Here is an 18,009-nt window from a genome sequence, read left to right as displayed (position 1 = left end):
ATTGTTTATAGGAATTTGTGGTAAATTAAATGATTTGTATTCATTTCCCCATATTCGTAACATATAATTTACTTTTTATTTTTTTTTTTTATATAAATTAGTGTCAGTATATAGTATAAATATTTACAATAAGTTTTCATCATTCTATTAATATTTCAATTTAAATGTTTATTTATTTTATATTTTATAAAAAAGAATGAATAAATGTTACAGTTTGTATAATAGTTAATAATATTAATAAAATAAAAACATAACTATATCTTTTTTAAAAGATACATTTTACGTTAAAGCCGAATAACAAACTGCTTTTGTTTAACGGCCGACTTTAATGTCCCGTGCTAAACAGAAAGTATTAATTAATTAATTATTATTTATAAGTCAGAGCAAAACATTTAACAAAGTTTTTTTACATTTATGAATTCATTGATTTGTTTTTACTTTAACATTATATTCAGTTTAAAAAAGTTTTGATAGTGTTTTTTTAGTTTTTATTTTGGATTCGAATTTTCCACCAGGAAAATATTTTAATAAACGTTTTCTTAAAGCTTGCAACTGTAAAATAAAACATAATATTAAACATACAATATATTTTGTATTTATAAAAGTCGAAATTGTGATTATTTTATCAAAAATTTAAAACAAAAATAATTATTAAAGGATCTAAATAAAGATTAAAAATCTATTGATAAGATATAAGTTTTTAATAATGTCTAATTATGCGCAGTGAATCTGAGCGAGAAGTCAACTGTTACAGATTGACAGACATAACATTAGTTGAACAATATCAGTATGATGAAGGAATCGTTGGCATTATTGCTATGCCATAAAACTATTGACGTTTACTGTAATTTTTTAGAAAATATTATTAAATTTCATCTTAAAATGATTGTAATTTTGCAAATTAATGTGAAATGTTTTTCCACTTTTGTTGTATTTTTATTTTAAAAATAAATATGTAATTTAAAATGTGTCTTCAATATTAGTTTCGTATTAAGTGTGTAAACAATTTCGTTTTAACTGTATTTGACATTTTGCTACGCAATGTGATCTGTCCAGATAACATTTAGGCTCATTTATTTTATACCTATTTTGACGAAGGTTATATAACGGTCAAAGTAGCCATGTTGATTAAAAAAAAGGATTGTATTACAATAAAGGAGAAACAATTTATTAAGTTTATTATCTAAACTAATCGCGTGATCTTTCCAAACAACTATGGATTTATTAGTTAAATTCCATTTTTGAAACTACCGCTACAGAAATCAAAAGTAATTGTTTTTGTTTCTCCCTTTTATATTTCTTTAAATTTATTTAAACTTTTTTCTTATGACTTTTTTGTTTTTATTTTGTATATTATTTTTTTTTTTAAGATTTTATTTGTTGTTTCTTATGTTATTTAAACTTTTTTAATATTTTTTGCACTTTTAATATTCTGTGCTTAAGTAAGTTTTTGATTGTGGCTTAGATTAAGTTTTTTTTCTAAACCCGATGTTGAAAATAAAAAAGATTTAACATTAACTTTGTGTGTGCAACAAATACAAATACATTCAACGTTTCAAATTTTTGTTTTTACCATTTAATATTTTCATTAATGGCTACTAATTTATTTAACAAAGACTTCTTTCTGTTTTTGCTTTTATTTATTTATTTTTCTTGTATCATTATCATGTTTAACAATTTCAATAGTAAATTTACTTAAGTATGTAAAATGTAATTTTTAACATTTGTATGTTTGTTTGTTTGTTTTTGCTTAAAAGTATTTGTATTCCTTTAAAATATTATTATTAAATAAATATGTATATATAAATATTTATTTTAGCATGTATGTATGTATGTATGTAGTATTCACGAGTATGTATTTATATATACATTCCGTTATACGAATATATATAGTGGATACCGTTACTTCTTATAACATTTATGCATGTTTAATCTCTGGCGTTAATTTGGTTCATCGGCGCTTAGCTAGTGTTTGGATACGGAAATCTTTCTCTCTTATATTTGATTTTCTCTACATATAGTAGTCATAGTAGTAGTAGTAGTTTCTATTTATATATCAAGGACACTCACTGAGTGTGTTCGTGTGTGAATAATAGTTAGTGACTGAGATAGAGAGAAAGAGAGCTGTTCGAGAAACAAGTTTTTAATCCTTTTCAAAACTGTTACACTTAAAACTGCAAATACAATTAAGTAAAAATTTCAATTAAACAGAAAGTTTTACTCAAGCGATGACATTTATTTTTTATTTTAATTAATTATTGTTGATTGTAAGCGAAAATATAAAGTATGAGAAATTCGTTGGTTGTTGAAATGATAAGTTAATACATTAAATGTTAAAAATTGTTGCAAAACAAAAAGTAAATTGTATATTTACTTAAAATTCAAATTATAAACAAATATGCACAGCAACATGATCCAGCAACAATAATTGACAAAGATTTTATGTCAATTATCTCAAATTGATTACAGTAGATGAACATGAAAGATTTGTTAGAAACATTAAAACAATACAAATGCTGCTGGACTTAATTTAAATGCATGTGATATTAAATTAAGTATATAAATTGAATTGATATACATACATTCTATTTTTTCTTGGATCACATCAAAATATAATTGATGCAGACATTCAGCAAATAAAAATACTAATAAATAAATAAGTAAACTCCCTTTAGTATATAATAATACCATTTCACTCTATTGATCGTTATATTTATTATATTATCATATCGCCACCTAAAGGAAAATTAACGGACAATAAATTTTATATGTATGTACAGCTTAAATATTTATGCAGCGAGATATATTCATTGTTAAATACACATACATGAATGGTTGAAACTAATTTTCTGCAATTATTGGAAAATGAGGCGTTTTGTTAAATAGCTATTTCGAATATCGAAAATGACATATGGAAATTCATCTGTAATTTATAATATCTTTGTTGAAAAGAGTAAATGTAAAACGTTTTCGTGTACGACAACAACATTTCTAATTTGAGGAATTGGCTTAATTGTAGAAAAATATAAACAAGATATCCATTTGTAATAAAACTACATATCTGAACTTGGATCCTCACAGATATAAATTAATTAACATTGTTGCATAAATTAAAATTATATATTTCGGAACAGGCAATGATCGCCTATAACAAACACCTGGACAAGCAAGAAAACAGTCGAATTTTAGCTATAATTGCTAGCTTATAGCTAAAATATAAACTTTTTAAAATTATAGCGTTTAATAGGCTGTTCTCACTTCTTTAAGAAAATTTGTGAAAAGATCTTTGGTTTGGTTATGATTGTGTTTGTGCAAATCTATTATTTATCTTTTGAATCAAACAAAATTATTTCACTTGAATTTTATAAATATGAATATCTTCCTTAGGATTTTTATGTCATTAAGAGAATCAGATTGGCACAAAACATATCAGAATCATATTTTATTTATTTTGATTTTATTTTTAATAAATAAAATAGGTTCTATAAAACTGCAATTCATTATTTTTTTCTTTAATTGCTACACAAATTTTAGAAGTTCTTGAAATCAAAAACACACTCGAATGTCTATGTATTTTAATGGATTTTGAAACACCTAAAAACAATTAATGCCACTTACAATACAATTTTAATTAAATAAATCTAAATTTTTTGAAAACTGTTACTCAAAAGTTTTAAGGTTCTGGAATTACCTAACAATATTTTTCGTCGGTATACTCCAAAGCTAATGAATTACTTTTTATTAATTATAAACAACTTACAGTCAGTTCATTTCCAATTCGTCAGTTTTTTATATTTCAAATTGAAATTATTACCGAAACTGATTTTTTTACTGAATAAAATTTTCATCTACATCATTTTTATTTATGCTTTTTATATAAATAAAATATATATTAATATGTTTTTTTTATTCACAGTTTTTTGAAAGCATATCAATTCAATTTGAAGAAAAATAAAAAATTACACATACTTTTTGTTTTTTTTTTTCTATATTTGATTCTCAACATTTATAATGTTTAACGAAAACAAATAATTTTATTTCCAATTACTAATAAATACTATTTAAAAATGTAAAAATTTATTGCCATATAAATATAAAATAAAACAATTTAACTAAATTATTCGACGTTATGATTTTTAATTATTAAATTTTAACGTCTTTGTATAAAAAAACTGTGGGTTGGTTTGATAAATGTATATTCTTCTTAAAAAAAAATATTGAACTTTTTCATGGTCATTTAGTTTTTAAAGAAAATAAACTAAAAAAAACAAATAAAAAATCTAAAAATGTAGAACGCATTTCTGTTCTGTTCCTTTTCATTTTTGTTTTTAATGATATATACAAAAATGTTATATGTATGTATATATAGTAGTTGTATATTTAATATGTATGTATGTCAGCTAACAACGGGCAGAAGTAGGAGGAGGAGTAAATGAGTGAGTTTAGAAGCTTTTTAATAAAATTCTAGTAGTCATCATTATAATCATCATCGTCATCATTCGATTCATTCGATTCTCCAAATAGTAGGCTCATACTACTTTGATGATGTATCTGAAATATTGAGCAACGTAGAAAAGAAAGAAGAGGGAATACTAAAACTTCAGGAACTATTTCATTTTTTAAAAACATTTTTAATGAATGAAACCAAAACTAATCTCTAATATCTATTTCTTAACAAAATATGGTGGTAGTAGTGGTAGTAAATTAATTATATTATGTACAATTATATCCCTGATGTTGGTAATAAAATATATGTATATTTTCATATTTATATATTTATAATACTGACAACATTATAAGTATTAAGAAAATAGGTATGGAAACGATTAAAAATCCGTATAAAACCATATTTTCAGTTTTTATTAAATCCATAACCAAACTAAAAAACCAAACCAAAAAAAAAAAAATTAAAAAAAAACAAATTAATGACTTAATACCATAACCAACGCAACAAATACATAGAAAATGTAATATCCTTTAATTATTATATTATGATGATTATTATAATAAATAATAGTTATTATTTTGATATAAGTTACACCTTTGTTATGAACAAATTTCTCCGACATATACAATATTGGCTAAAATTAAAAAAAAACTTTTTTCTCTAAATTTATTCTTATAGACTCCATACAACACTTTTATAAGCCGACCGACTTAAAACATTGTTGATGTACATATTTGCGATATAAGACTGACATATTTACTATAAGACTGATATAATCCAAAAAAAGTTGTATCAAATAAAAAAAACAGATTTTCTATTTTATAAATAACCTAAACAAATTTGAAAAATTAAACCAGATTCAGATAGTAGAGGTTAATATATTGCTCAATCTAAATCGAATTTAATATGTATTTGTAAGAAACATTTAATTTGATAAATCTATATGACGAATGTTTGGAGCCCTCAGTCCAAAAAAATAGAATTTTGGATTATAGCAGTCTTGTAGCAAATGAGCAATATATACATACATATGTAGGTTTCTCAACTTACCTTCATTTTCCACACCTCCAGTTATCGTTTAACTGGCAGTTATTCTTTCAGTTAAAATCTGTTTTGTATGAAACATGTCAATATATCTTCAAGTTAAATAATAACTAGACAATGTGAAAATGTAGTTTATAATACTTTTGTTGAGAGGCGTTAATTTAACATATTTTCGAACAAACCCCGATATGCGATTATTTTTTATCAAACTTCTCAAAAGAAAATACATTACTTTACCCGAAAATAAATTAAAGTGTAAAAGATTAAATACATTAAATTAAAAAAAAATTAGCCAATACTGGAGTGAATGTAGAAACACAGGATGAGGAAACATTTGAAATGTGATTTACGTTTGATGAATTTGTATGTTGTGTATATGATAATAGTTTTTTATAATTTAATGATAGATTATTATTTGCTTTAAAGAAAACAAGTTATTTTTGTTTTGTGTAACGATTCTAGTTATTTTGCATTTTTGCGGGTGTGTGTTTAAAAATTATTTATATTTTTTGATAAACTTTTCATTTTTTTGGATTTTTTGTTTTTTGAACTTAAATATAAAACTAAATTGCATAGTACACTGGGCCATAGATAAAAGACAACGAGTTTTTAATGTTTAACTCTTTATTTATCTAAGACCCGCTCTTCATAACTTCTAGTGAATGGAGAAGTGTAAGAATAAGACAGAGAGAAGGAGTGAGATGAAGAAAGTGCTTATATGTATGTATATATAAAAAAATATTAAATGTTAATGTAATATATGTATGTATTGTATGAATAATGTTAATGAATGTTCTGTATGAATTAATGAATTCATAGGTAAGTAAAATGAATGATCGGTTTTTTTGTTTGTTATAGCCATGTATACTTTAAAATAATATTTATTGTTTGTTCTGTGTTTGTAAAAAACATTAACAATTTACTATACCTTGCTGGAATATTGCGCTTTTTGTGTTGTACTACTGCCACTGTTATTAGAGTTAGAGTGGTTTTGTCCAGCAATTGAACCATTTGTTGCATTTGAAGCAATAACTCCGGCAGTCATTAAACCGCTGCTACCACCACCGTTTGATTTCGACGAAGAATCGTGATTGCGTTTTTTATCCTTGTCTCTCTCACGGTCCTTTTCGCGGTCGCGATCTTTTTTCTTGCTACTGCTACTATGCGTCGTTGTTGAGAGGTTGGAGTGTGACCCTGCGGCGCCGTAAGAAGAATATGCCATAGATTGATTGTGGGCATATGATGGATGCGTTGTCGCTGCCAAACCGCCTCCTATGTCTGTTGAGCCACTACTATAGCTCTCCAGTTTATCCTTGGATATTTTGATTTTTAAAACCGGAGGAGCATGCGATGTAGCTGAATCTGTATTTGTTTGGCCGGAAGAACCTGAATTAAGATCTCCCATTATACGATCTTTAGGTATTTTTATTTTAAACCCAATCGGTTCTCCAGCAGCCTCCAGCTTTTCTTTGGATATTTTTATTTTAACATGTTCGGCAGCTCCAGCGGCATTTGAGTTTCCATTGTCGTTGTTGTCCCGGTCGCGCTCCTTATCTTTATGGCGGTCTTTATCTTTTTTGTGTTTCTTTCTTTCTTCCCGATCTTTCGATTTGTCTTTTTCTTTGTGTTTATGCTTGTCCTTTTTCTTCTTCTTTTCCGACTTACTACCCGATGTGCCATGATCATCAGTCTCCATGGCGGAAACATCGGAATTGCCGGACAGAACATTATTGCTAATCGATGTTATGGAGGTGTTATGTTGAGTTGTTGACGAGGTAGTGGCAGAGGGTTCGAACAATTCGGCAGGTGGCTGCAAACTTGGTGTGACAATGGAAGGTGTGTTACATAGGCTCTCCTTTAACAGGTTTCGTACCAAATCTGGATTGGTTTCTATGCCATTCACAACTTGATGTTTGCCATTGTCGTTGCCGGCAGTCGTATCAATTTTTCGTATTTTGCTATCACGCATTAATAAATCGTCTTCTTGCTTAATGGTGACCGTTTCATTGGGTCGTTTAATACCGCCAATCGTACCCATATTACTTGTACCAGCAAGTTCGTTAAGGCCTGTTAATGAGTTTGATAATGACGAATCAAGTTTTTTGGGGATTGTAGTTTTAGGAATTTGTTGCTGTTGCTGCGTTGAGGCATGACTACTAGCCGACCGTCCGTTATCTTGATTAGACGAATTAGAGCGATTCTTTTCCTTCTTGGAAGGAGTGTCTCGTTCGCTTTTTATCTTGGGAGGACTACTTTCCTTATTACTTATGGAGCTAGAAGGTATTTTATAGCCGCTGGCTGCATAAGCCTCAGGATTTTGTGTCAAATTGCTGGAACTATTTATGTAGTTGTTAAGACCTCCCTGTACCGATGGTGGTTGCACCTGTTGGACCATTTGTTGCTCCTGTTGTTGCCCTTGCAGCTTATCATTCCATTCAGGACTAAACAATGAATTGACCGTTTTGGGTGCATGATTTTGAGCTTGTTGTTGTTGATGGTATTGATTTGGAGGATGTTGTGGCGGTTCTTCGGAATGATGTAGAGGTTCAATTTTACTATAATTATTGCTAATAAGAGAGGAGGCGACATGTGACTGTTGTTGCAGATCATGAGCTCCACCTAAACTGCCATACGATTGGTCTGTAGGTAGTGGTTGTATCTGTTTGTGGTGGTGGGCCGCAGTTTGTGACTGCTGTTGCATATGGACGGAATTTTGTTGTTTGGATTGTTCATGCTTAAGACTGCTATTATTATTGTTATTGCTGCTATTACTACTGCTGTGGCGTGATCCCTGCTGTTGATGAAAGTTGAGTAGTGGAGCTCCAGGACCGTTTGTTGCAGACGGAGGAGGGTTGTTATAACCACCTCGCGAAGTATGCATTAAGTTACGCGTTATATCATGCACTGTATCAAGTTTAGACGATAATTGACTGCTACTATTGTTTCCTGGTGGTATTTGTAAATTGTTTCCGCCGTATTGTGAAGACACTGAAGATGGAAACATTTTGTTACTGCTGCTGTTGCTGTTACTTTGTTTATTAGCTTGATCTGCAACCAAGCGACCTGAATGATCTTTGGAGGACATTGAACGGCTACCGTCTTGTTTTAGAGGCAATTTATGGGGGATAACATGCGGCGGCATATTGTGTCCCGATGACGGTGGAGGCACTGAAATGTTACGTTCTCTTGACTTGTGGTAATTAACCTCCATGGGATGACCCTGTGATGAAGGCTGCCTTAGGGGTGGACCACCTGGCAGGCTGTTTGACATCGATGACCTAGAAGAGGAGCTGGATGATTTATTGGATGAGGGTGCCATCATCGCTGAGGTGTGTTCACGGGGAGGTCTATTAGGGACCATATTGCTGCCACCATAAGGCTGTGCGGATTGTTGCTGCTGCTTGCTGTGGCCCGAACTAAGCTTGTGGTCTTTAAAATCAAAACCGTTAAAATCTGTTTAAAAATAAAACAAAAAAAAATTATATTATTACCAGGTACATCGCCAGGTGAATAGCCGATTTTGGCGGGATGATGTGAAGACGAGGATGATGAAGAACTGTGGTGAGAACGGTGTTGACTGGATGAATGTAAATCGGGTTTGCGCATTTGTTGGGGTTGATGAGGCGGTGGTGGTAACATGGGTTGTGATATACTTCCACTTTGTTGTTGCGACATCGCTTCGCCTGCGACCGATCCTTGACTCGAGTACTGGGACGAAGATGATTGGGACTGGCTACCTGTATTCACTCCCGTCTCTGCTGGATGATACATTTTCATATTCATCATGTCCGATACCTTCCAATCTTGATCGGCCTTTTTATCTTTAACTTGTCCCTGGCGATTACTGGCTCCTTGAGCCAGTGCTTTAATTGAATTCAATTTCGATTTAAGGCGAGCCGGACTCTTTTCATAAATGGCAATAAATTCATCGGTTAATTTTTTTAATAGATCCATCGTCACCGTCTCATCCACATAATGGAACCAGTGTTTTCCCTCTGTGGATTGGGGAATCTAACGAAAGGAATGGGACAAAATTTTTATTGTTACTATAATTTGTCCCAAACGCTATGAAAAATAGTAGATACAATTCAAACGAAAAATAATTTACCTCCCAACGGGACCATTTACAAGCCAAATAAATGCAAAAACATGCCACAACCGATGGTTTATATTGCAGGCACATCGATGTCAAATGCAGACTGTTGGAGGCCAAGAAGTAGGAAGTTTGCGCCAAATCCTTGCAAGCTTAAATATTAAATGGCCATTATGAGTAAGCCTGTTTTACAGCAATTATTATTAAAAGTTAATTAAATTACCCTTAACCAATTGACATGTTTTGACAACATGAGTGTGTGGATGATCGATGGCAACGTCGAAGCCTAATGTCTGTAGTAAAACATTTTCATTGAATACCAAATCTTGGGCCTGCTCAAGGTAGTAGGTATCTGTGGTGGAGGTAGTTGGCTGATTGAGGCACTTATTTGCTGCCTTTATAACATGTTCCAACTTGCGTGGTTGCTCTTCGACCTTGGCGGCCAAAAAGAGACTGGCTGCCGCAATGCCGTTCCGATGAAAATGTGTAAAAGAATGAAATGCATAAAAACGATGCATATACACAATGGCAGTGTTAATGCATAATTGAGAGCTGTAATAGAGTAAAAAGGATAATAATATGATGACCAATAATAAGAAAATTTCAAATTTTTACTCACACTTGAAGTCTTTGACCCATTTCCTGTATAAGATACGCTGTCATCTGACGGTAGGACAGTTCTTGATCTGGTGAAATTCCAGCTTTACGGCTTGGAGAATTGGCTAATTCTTCGGATGAAAAATACCACATGGAATCCTTATCCCTGTCGCCACCATTAATTCGAGCAGGTGAAGGGCTTGGTATGCCACTCATGGTGCTTGTAGTACCGAAATAAATTTGGGAATAGCTTACCGGAAAGTAAACAAAAGAGATGCTACCAACGCAGAATATTTCGGGGAAGGAAAATTAAGAGCAATTGGACCGGTTAATCGCCAACATTTAAAACATAACTTTGAATACAATTTTCGTTTGTTTTTGTATTATTAGTTTTTTGTTTTCATATGTATTTTCAATATTTTTTCCTATGTGTAATATTCAATAATATTGGCAGGCATACGTTCAAAAGTACAGGTATGCTGGCGGTCGTCTACTATTACGACGTTTAATTCGCGTTTTTGCTGCTGCTTTTTCACACTGCAGTGTCTGCCGCTTTCTTTTCTTTGAAGCTGCTGCTTCTACTTCTGCTGCAACTAAATTTTTGCGTCGACGCCACTTAGCACTACACTACATTTGTATCCCAAGTCAGTCAGATATGGTTTTTTGTTTTCTTTGTCAAAGCAATGACAAATATTTTCACCAATTTGACGGATTTTTTCGACACAATATTCAGTGTAATTTTTTCTAAAGGATTTTTATTTGGTAGAAAAGACGATGCTTACTCCACGAATTTTAAGAAATTTCCGAAATATTTTCAGTTTGCCATGAAGCCACGAGTATTTCGAAACATACACATACACACGCTCGCACACACTTCACAGAAAAAATGGAAATGAATTTTTCTTCTTCGTTCACAGAAATTACTTTACACATTTACCGCCTCAAAAACTCCACAAATTATGCAATAGGAGATCTCAAATGAGGACGTAACATTTAGATAAAGTATAATAACACATTTATTTTTGTTTTTCGTGCAAAATATATGCACCAATTGTGATATTTTTCCAGAAAAAAATCTAAAAATTAACACTTCACAGAAAAAATGTATTCACTCACTCAATGGCCGAACGACAAAGCACAGTGATGTAAACAATGCGTAGTAATGCCAGAGTTGCATTTAATACAAACACTTATATGCAGAGTTGCTTAAAAGTTCAGTAACACAAAAAATAATAAAAATTAAGTGATAATAAGATATTTACTTTTTGTCACGCGTTATAAAAATGAACATTACATGCTCAAATGCAGCTTATAGCTTAACGTATCTAAAATATTGTTAAAAAAATATGTTAGTTATAATTCACAAACCTACAGTTTTGAGAATATTTTTTGAAATACATTTTTGCAAGTTCCGATTTTACTTGAAGTGTACAAAAGAGCAATACGAACTAAATTCACCAATTCTTGCAATGTAATACTTTTCAGACAAAATATTAAATATAAAATTTATTATCCACGAAATTTTAAATTTTCCCAATTTATGACTTATACGCGGAATTAACGAACACTGATAAAGCAATTTTGTGCTTCAGGTAAGAATTAAAATGCAAATGTTCTTCTTGAAGAGAATTTTAAAATACTTAAACCATATGTGTAATTCTAATCAGGTACAAACATAACATCTTGCTGTAATAAAAAAAATAGTTGGCAAAACATTCAGGTATAAATTTCAAATCTTAGAGATCAATAAAACAATTATAAATCTTGCTGCCATTTGTACCATAGGATAGAAACAAATAACGTTTTCTCAAGGTCAACTATGTACATCAATTCGAGTGCAAAGTGGAATATTTTTCTTAAGTCCACTTGGGTTTCTTCGATTAAGAATTCTACGAAAATCAATAGTTTTTTATTTTTCGAAGAAATGCACTCAACTTTCTTAAGGATAGTCAATGGAAACATATAGTTGACCAAGTGGGGTGAATATCTTCGTTATAAAAATGATGTGGCAACTCTAACTATATAGAATGTGGCAACAAAATAAATGTCAAAATGTATGTCACTGATATTAGAACGAGAAGAAGCATTTATAAATGGTGGTGAAGTTTTTTGTTATTTGCAGATGAAAATATAAAATTTCATATTTGTGAATTAAATATTCCATTAAAAAATATGTCGAAACAATTACCGCGATGTGGCCGCGGCGGTGTAGCTAATTGTGGTGGTAACAGTGTTGCTGATAAAGATTTACGTGATCAATTACATCAGGAAATTGAAAATAAATCCAAGTCATGTTCCAATCCGACCTACGAATGTACGATACCACGTATTGAAGGCTACGAATATTGTATGCGACACATATTAAGAGATCCTCGGGGAAACTTCCGCCAGTGTTCATATACCTATTTCAATGGAAAAAAATGTCCGAATGCTCTGCCAAAACACGACTTGAAAAAGGATCCCAATATGACTACGTTATGCTTCGAGCACAATCGACAGGTACAGTTGCAAAAGACACATGCCACTGTTGGTAAACTGAAGCAAGCAGACACCAATGAAGTGCTATTAAATAGTCTATCACATCATATACATGTAGAAGAAGCGGTTGGTAAAAATTCTGCAAATAGTGAACAAGATGAAGAAATTGATGTGGTATCACCACATGTAACCCCATTTGGTAATTGAAATTGTTAAATTTTTCATTAAATTTGTATATCGTCACCTGAAACTCAAATAGCCCTAACTAACCAAAAATTAAAAATCGATTTTATTGACTCCTCCGATCAAAATTAGCAATTTTATTGACAGAAAAACAAATGGACCTTTGTACAAAAATGTTTAAATATTAACCCCCTTATTCACAAACAAAGTTTTTATTTTATAAACGGTTTATAAATTAGATTTTTTATAAATATTTTGTTTTATTAACCTTTTATAAAACAAAAATATTGTTTGCGAATAAGGGGGTAAATCTAAAAAGTCAAATTTATCCATTTGTGTATACACCATTGTCAACTATCATAACAACTGATAGTTATCACTATTAAACCATGTATGTGTGTTTATTTACTGAAAATAAATTGCATTAATAGAAACAAACTTTACTATTTAAATAGTTTATTGCTTCTCCTGCAAATTTTTAATAATGTTATACTGGGATGTTTGCATTTTGGGTGACGATATATGCATATATTTTATTGTTGTTTTTACTTCTAGTTAACAATGACCAAATTCATAGCCTGAGTGATATTGTAAGGACAATGCGAAAACGTCGACGTATTCTAGACTATGCATCAGACAGTACATCTGATGAAGAAGTCATTTGTATGAATAACACCTCACGAGGACATGAGTGTAACGAATCCGATAATGAAAGTGTTGACTCTCAAGATGACGATTTACTCAAACATGCTGGTATTTACACGCGTCAGGAAGCTATTCGTCTATCTGAGGCTAAACTTACCAAACTTCAAGGCCTTTATATAGATCAAATAAATCGTTTACATCATATTTTACGTGAAAAAAGGCGTCGATATTTACATGCTATTCGACGGGAACGAGAACATTTATGCAGCATTCATGAACAATTGAAAGAGACACCCAGAGAACGTGCCCTCTACGAACAATTAAAGGCTTTAAACTCGTACCATAGAAGACATGGCGTAGAAGCGGTTCTTTATAAAAAATTCAAAGAAAAACGTAGTAGAGCGGGCGATTCAAGTTCTGTTTCAAAAAACTCGGGATTCACAAAATGTATTTTCACCGAAGGCGGTGTTAAATGCGGTGATCGTTCATTGCCATGTTGTAAATACTGTCGCAAACACATTTTGGAAGACAAGAAGCAAATACTTTTCAAAGCTTGTGAAAAAGAGAAATCGGGTGTAGTTTGCCAGGAGGCCATACCTTGTATTTTCGATGATTCAACATGCATATTACATTTAACAATACCACATCAACGTCAATACGTACAAAAGGTAAGGAAGGGCATTTTGTTTTAATTGTCATTTCGAAATGGACACGAGTCACAATTATTTCGAATTTCACTTTTTGATGATATTACTTAACACCTTAGACTAAGTACCTAAGGTGGAATTGTTAAAGCATCGTTTGTTTATTAAAAAGTGTATGAGTTTATATAAACAAAATATAATTATTACCTAATATTCAATTCAAGTTTTTAAAAGTTGCGAAAAAAATTATTGAGTGAAAAATAATTATATTGTTGTTGTTATGATTTCTAATGATAATTTGTGTGTTTCTCTCAGTGATAAACTGCAAAAACACAATTTTAAATGGTGATCACATCAATTAACCTCATATAAACAAAGTGGACCCGTTATTTTCAGACTCTGATAACAAACATTACATGTGTTTGTATCTACCAACTTCTATGTTTAACGTTTTAAGTTTTTCCTCCTGAACCTTTTAGAAATGACTTGTTCAATTTTATTCCATTTTATCTTATCCAACTAAAATCTTCAATTAATTCAATAGTATTGAACAATTAGACAACTGTTCACAAAAAACATAAAATTATTGATAATTTAGTATAAATTTGTTTCTTTATATTTAAAATAATAGAAAACCCCTAAATTATTAATCAATTTTTTAACTCTATTGTAACACATTCTGTTTTCCACATGGATATTTAAAAATTTATAGGAGGCATCTTTTGCTTTGATGATATGTGTAAGTCACTTTTTTAAGGTTTTTATTTAAATTCCATGTCAATTTTAGCCCATTTATTATTTATAGCCGCATCAAGCTGTTCTAAATTATATGACACTGTATATTATTCTATTTTTTGCATATTCTAAAAATTTTTGGATTGGTTCCGATTTGATAATTGTGATTAGGAATAGAAAAATGGTAACCATGGGTACACCACAAGGAGGAGTGCAAACTTACCTCTCCGACTTTTTTATCTTATTTCCTTTTATTTTCTTAAAGAGAATCACAATAGATCCTCATGTGTATCCGAGTAGATGTAACCCTTTTAAACTAATCCAGCAAAAAAAGGGTGAAAAAAATTTAGTATTTTCATCACAACTAGTAACCCGATATGCTTTAAATTCGGTTGAATAAACTAGAAATTTTATATTAGCGTGTCATTGGAGGGATGTTGTTCATTTTTGGAAACTCTGTACTACATATAATCTCAGTTTTAGAAGCAGTAAAAATCCGCTTATGTAAATTTCATTAGTTTTTCTCCAAACGTTGATGTACTTCAAATATGTTATTTGTAATGACTTTTCTACACCTCTTTTCTCACTTTTAACTGTGTTTTCATTTGTATGGAAATATTTGGTTTATAAAAGTGAATAACAACGTAATCGCATTTTTAAATGTGATTAAAATGTAGTTTGTAAATTATGAAATCATTATTTTTTGCTAGGAAACTTTAACTAGCATCTTGCATACTGATAGAAGACTTTCTGAATATGGATATACAAATCTTTTAAAGGATAAATTTAATGTTCTGCTTCCAATATGCGGACTCTTTTCCTAAGGATCTTAACTTTTTTCATGAAATCAATTGTAATCTCTTTTTTACACTTAAGCACGTGGACATTCCCTATTGAGCAATTAAATTTTGCATTTAAGCAATGGAAACTCGTATTGGTTAAAAAAACTATATCAGATCTGTTGGTAAAGTTTACAATTAGTGTGATTCAATGAAAAAGAAATTATTAAATTGGAGTAGGATTTTTATGTGTTTGTTTTTAAGGAGAAGAGTTAGAATATTAAGAAAAATGAAAAATTGAAAATGACAATTCCGTAAATCTTTCCATGTAAACCTCACTTAACCTTCATTATGCAAGACGATGACCTTAAACAAAATATTTATATAACCATATAACAACTTGAGGATCACTATATTGACCTTTTGTAATTTTCTCCACAATAAACAAAGGCGGAATTGAACCAAAAATGTTTCAAATAAGCAAAAATATGTCAAAAATTTTGACTCAAAATAATAAGAATTTCACTGTCCTATAACCTGAAAAAGAATTAGGTGAACATATATGAAGTGTAGCTAAAATTGACACATCTACATTCAGTTTGGAAAATGTACATACATATATAATGAAAAACATAAATTGTGATAAGAGATTATGTTAATAAATTTAAATACTTTCCGAACAACTTTGTTATACATATGTATTTTTAAAATTCATATGATAATTTTATTTCCTCTAAAAAATTTTTAATATTTAAATTAAATTTTTGTTTAATATTTACCGATTTGGGCTACAAAAAGTTGGAATTTTAATAAAATTAAAAAAAAAAATCGAATAAGCATACATTTACAGCCAACTCACAAACTCGTGTTTCAAAAGCTTTTTCTTTCGAATAGTTCTCTCTTAAAAGTCTTTTTTAAATTGTAATTTTTTCATCTTAAAATATATAAAATAAATCGAAATATTTTATTGGTCATTTATAGAAATACGAATCGGAAACCGAAGAAGATGAAGTTGTCGATGTTAAAACCGAAACAGTCGAGAAACCATTGTTGGATATAAAATCATCACCCATACTACATAATGAGATGAATAATGCCGTAGCTCAAGGAAACCAAGCAACTGTGACAAAGTAAATTATGTTTTTTTTTTTTTTTTTTCAAAAACAAACACTTTGTTGATTTTAAAATTTAATAAATTTTTTAAAAAACCCTAAATCTTATTTCAATTTTCATTTAACGTTAATTGGGAGATAAATAAAATAAAAGCCATTTAATTTAAGAATCTCTTATACATATGCATGTATTTTATATTTTGTATTATTAAAGACATATAACAAAACTTATAGATATAATTTTCTAGACATTTCTTATGCTAATCTTTTTTCATTTTATGATTTTAAAGATACAAATTTTATAAACGCTTTTGTAATTTTTTCTTATAAATTAAGACTAATGAGGTTTTTGGGGTCACTTTTGTTTTTTTTTTTTTTTGTTTATTTTGTATTGAAACCATTTAAAACTAATTTTAATTATAAAAGGATTAATAAATTATTCTCTACTTGATTTTTTTACAATATTAAATTTAATAATAACTTTCATATAAATATTTGTTGCAATCTAGGTTATAAAAAGATGACTAACTATTAATGTGTTGGGTATTTAATTTAGGATATAACAATTTTCTCGTACAACATTTCAAAAGAGAATTGAAAGGATTTTAGTTTCCTAAGAAAAATACTTTTACGTCTGTAATTTTACGTTTACAAATAAATAATGTGTATGTATTGAATACTACATTTTTTAACGTATGTTTCATTTAAGCAGAATGAAGTGTTATGGCCCAAACGAGCGATATACAGTCAACAATATGTAGTGTGATAATTAAAACTTTTATTGTGACATTTCGGAAAAAAACATCTTTGCAAATTATGAAACTGCTAATATAGAAATTGTTTATTTTTAAAAAAATTCAATTGATTGTTGATTTAAAAATATTGCATTTCATAATTACCTTATTTTTTAAAATATTTAGAAAAATTGACTTATGATAAATACAATGCAATGTTTTTTTAAGCCAATGGTTTTATTGAAAGTGGTTTTTGTGTCTCATTTATCTCTTACAAATTTTAAATTTTTTTGTTTATATAGTTTTCCGTTTTCATTTAAATTAAATTTTTGTTTATTAAGTATGAGGTCCAAATGTTGTTTTTAGAATATTTTGTATTACTTTTGGTTTTCTAAATGTATTTTCTTTCAATTATTCTCTAAAGTTTTCGTATTTTATATTTTTCGTCATTAATTTTTTTTTTATGTATGAAATTTATAATCGTATTTTAATTGACGCAAAAATATTTGAAACATTAA

At 29.7% G+C, this 18,009-nt stretch overlaps 2 protein-coding genes across 3 annotated transcripts; one reads left to right on the top strand and one right to left on the bottom strand.

Annotated features, from left to right (window-relative positions):
• Positions 1–975: 975 nt before the first annotated feature.
• LOC111684161 (cyclin-T) lies at positions 976–11,321 on the bottom strand. Of its 2 annotated transcripts, none has more exons than XM_023446290.2 (6): positions 10,204–11,321; positions 9,808–10,136; positions 9,600–9,736; positions 8,983–9,502; positions 6,420–8,920; positions 976–4,551 (listed from the first exon to the last, which is right to left on the bottom strand). In XM_023446290.2, the coding sequence occupies exons 1-6, from the start codon at positions 10,395–10,397 to the stop codon at positions 4,465–4,467; spliced, it is 3,768 nt and encodes a 1,255-aa protein (XP_023302058.2). In that variant the 5' UTR covers positions 10,398–11,321; the 3' UTR covers positions 976–4,464. The 2 variants fall into 2 exon arrangements, with proteins under 2 accessions (XP_023302058.2, XP_023302062.2); XM_023446294.2 differs by having other exon boundaries at positions 976–2,174.
• A 918-nt stretch (positions 11,322–12,239) lies between these two features.
• LOC111684098 (KAT8 regulatory NSL complex subunit 2) lies at positions 12,240–17,441 on the top strand. The gene is made up of 3 exons (XM_023446225.2): positions 12,240–12,858; positions 13,398–14,155; positions 16,627–17,441. Exons 1-3 carry the CDS (start codon positions 12,354–12,356, stop codon positions 16,777–16,779), a joined length of 1,416 nt encoding a protein of 471 aa, XP_023301993.1. The 5' UTR covers positions 12,240–12,353; the 3' UTR covers positions 16,780–17,441.
• The last annotated feature ends 568 nt before the right edge of the window (positions 17,442–18,009 follow it).

Source organism: Lucilia cuprina, chromosome 5, assembly GCF_022045245.1.
Source record: "Lucilia cuprina isolate Lc7/37 chromosome 5, ASM2204524v1, whole genome shotgun sequence".
NCBI lineage: Eukaryota > Metazoa > Arthropoda > Insecta > Diptera > Calliphoridae > Lucilia > Lucilia cuprina.
The sequence above is the reverse complement of the archived record's forward strand: the minus strand, read 5'-3'. Positions and strand labels throughout refer to the sequence as shown.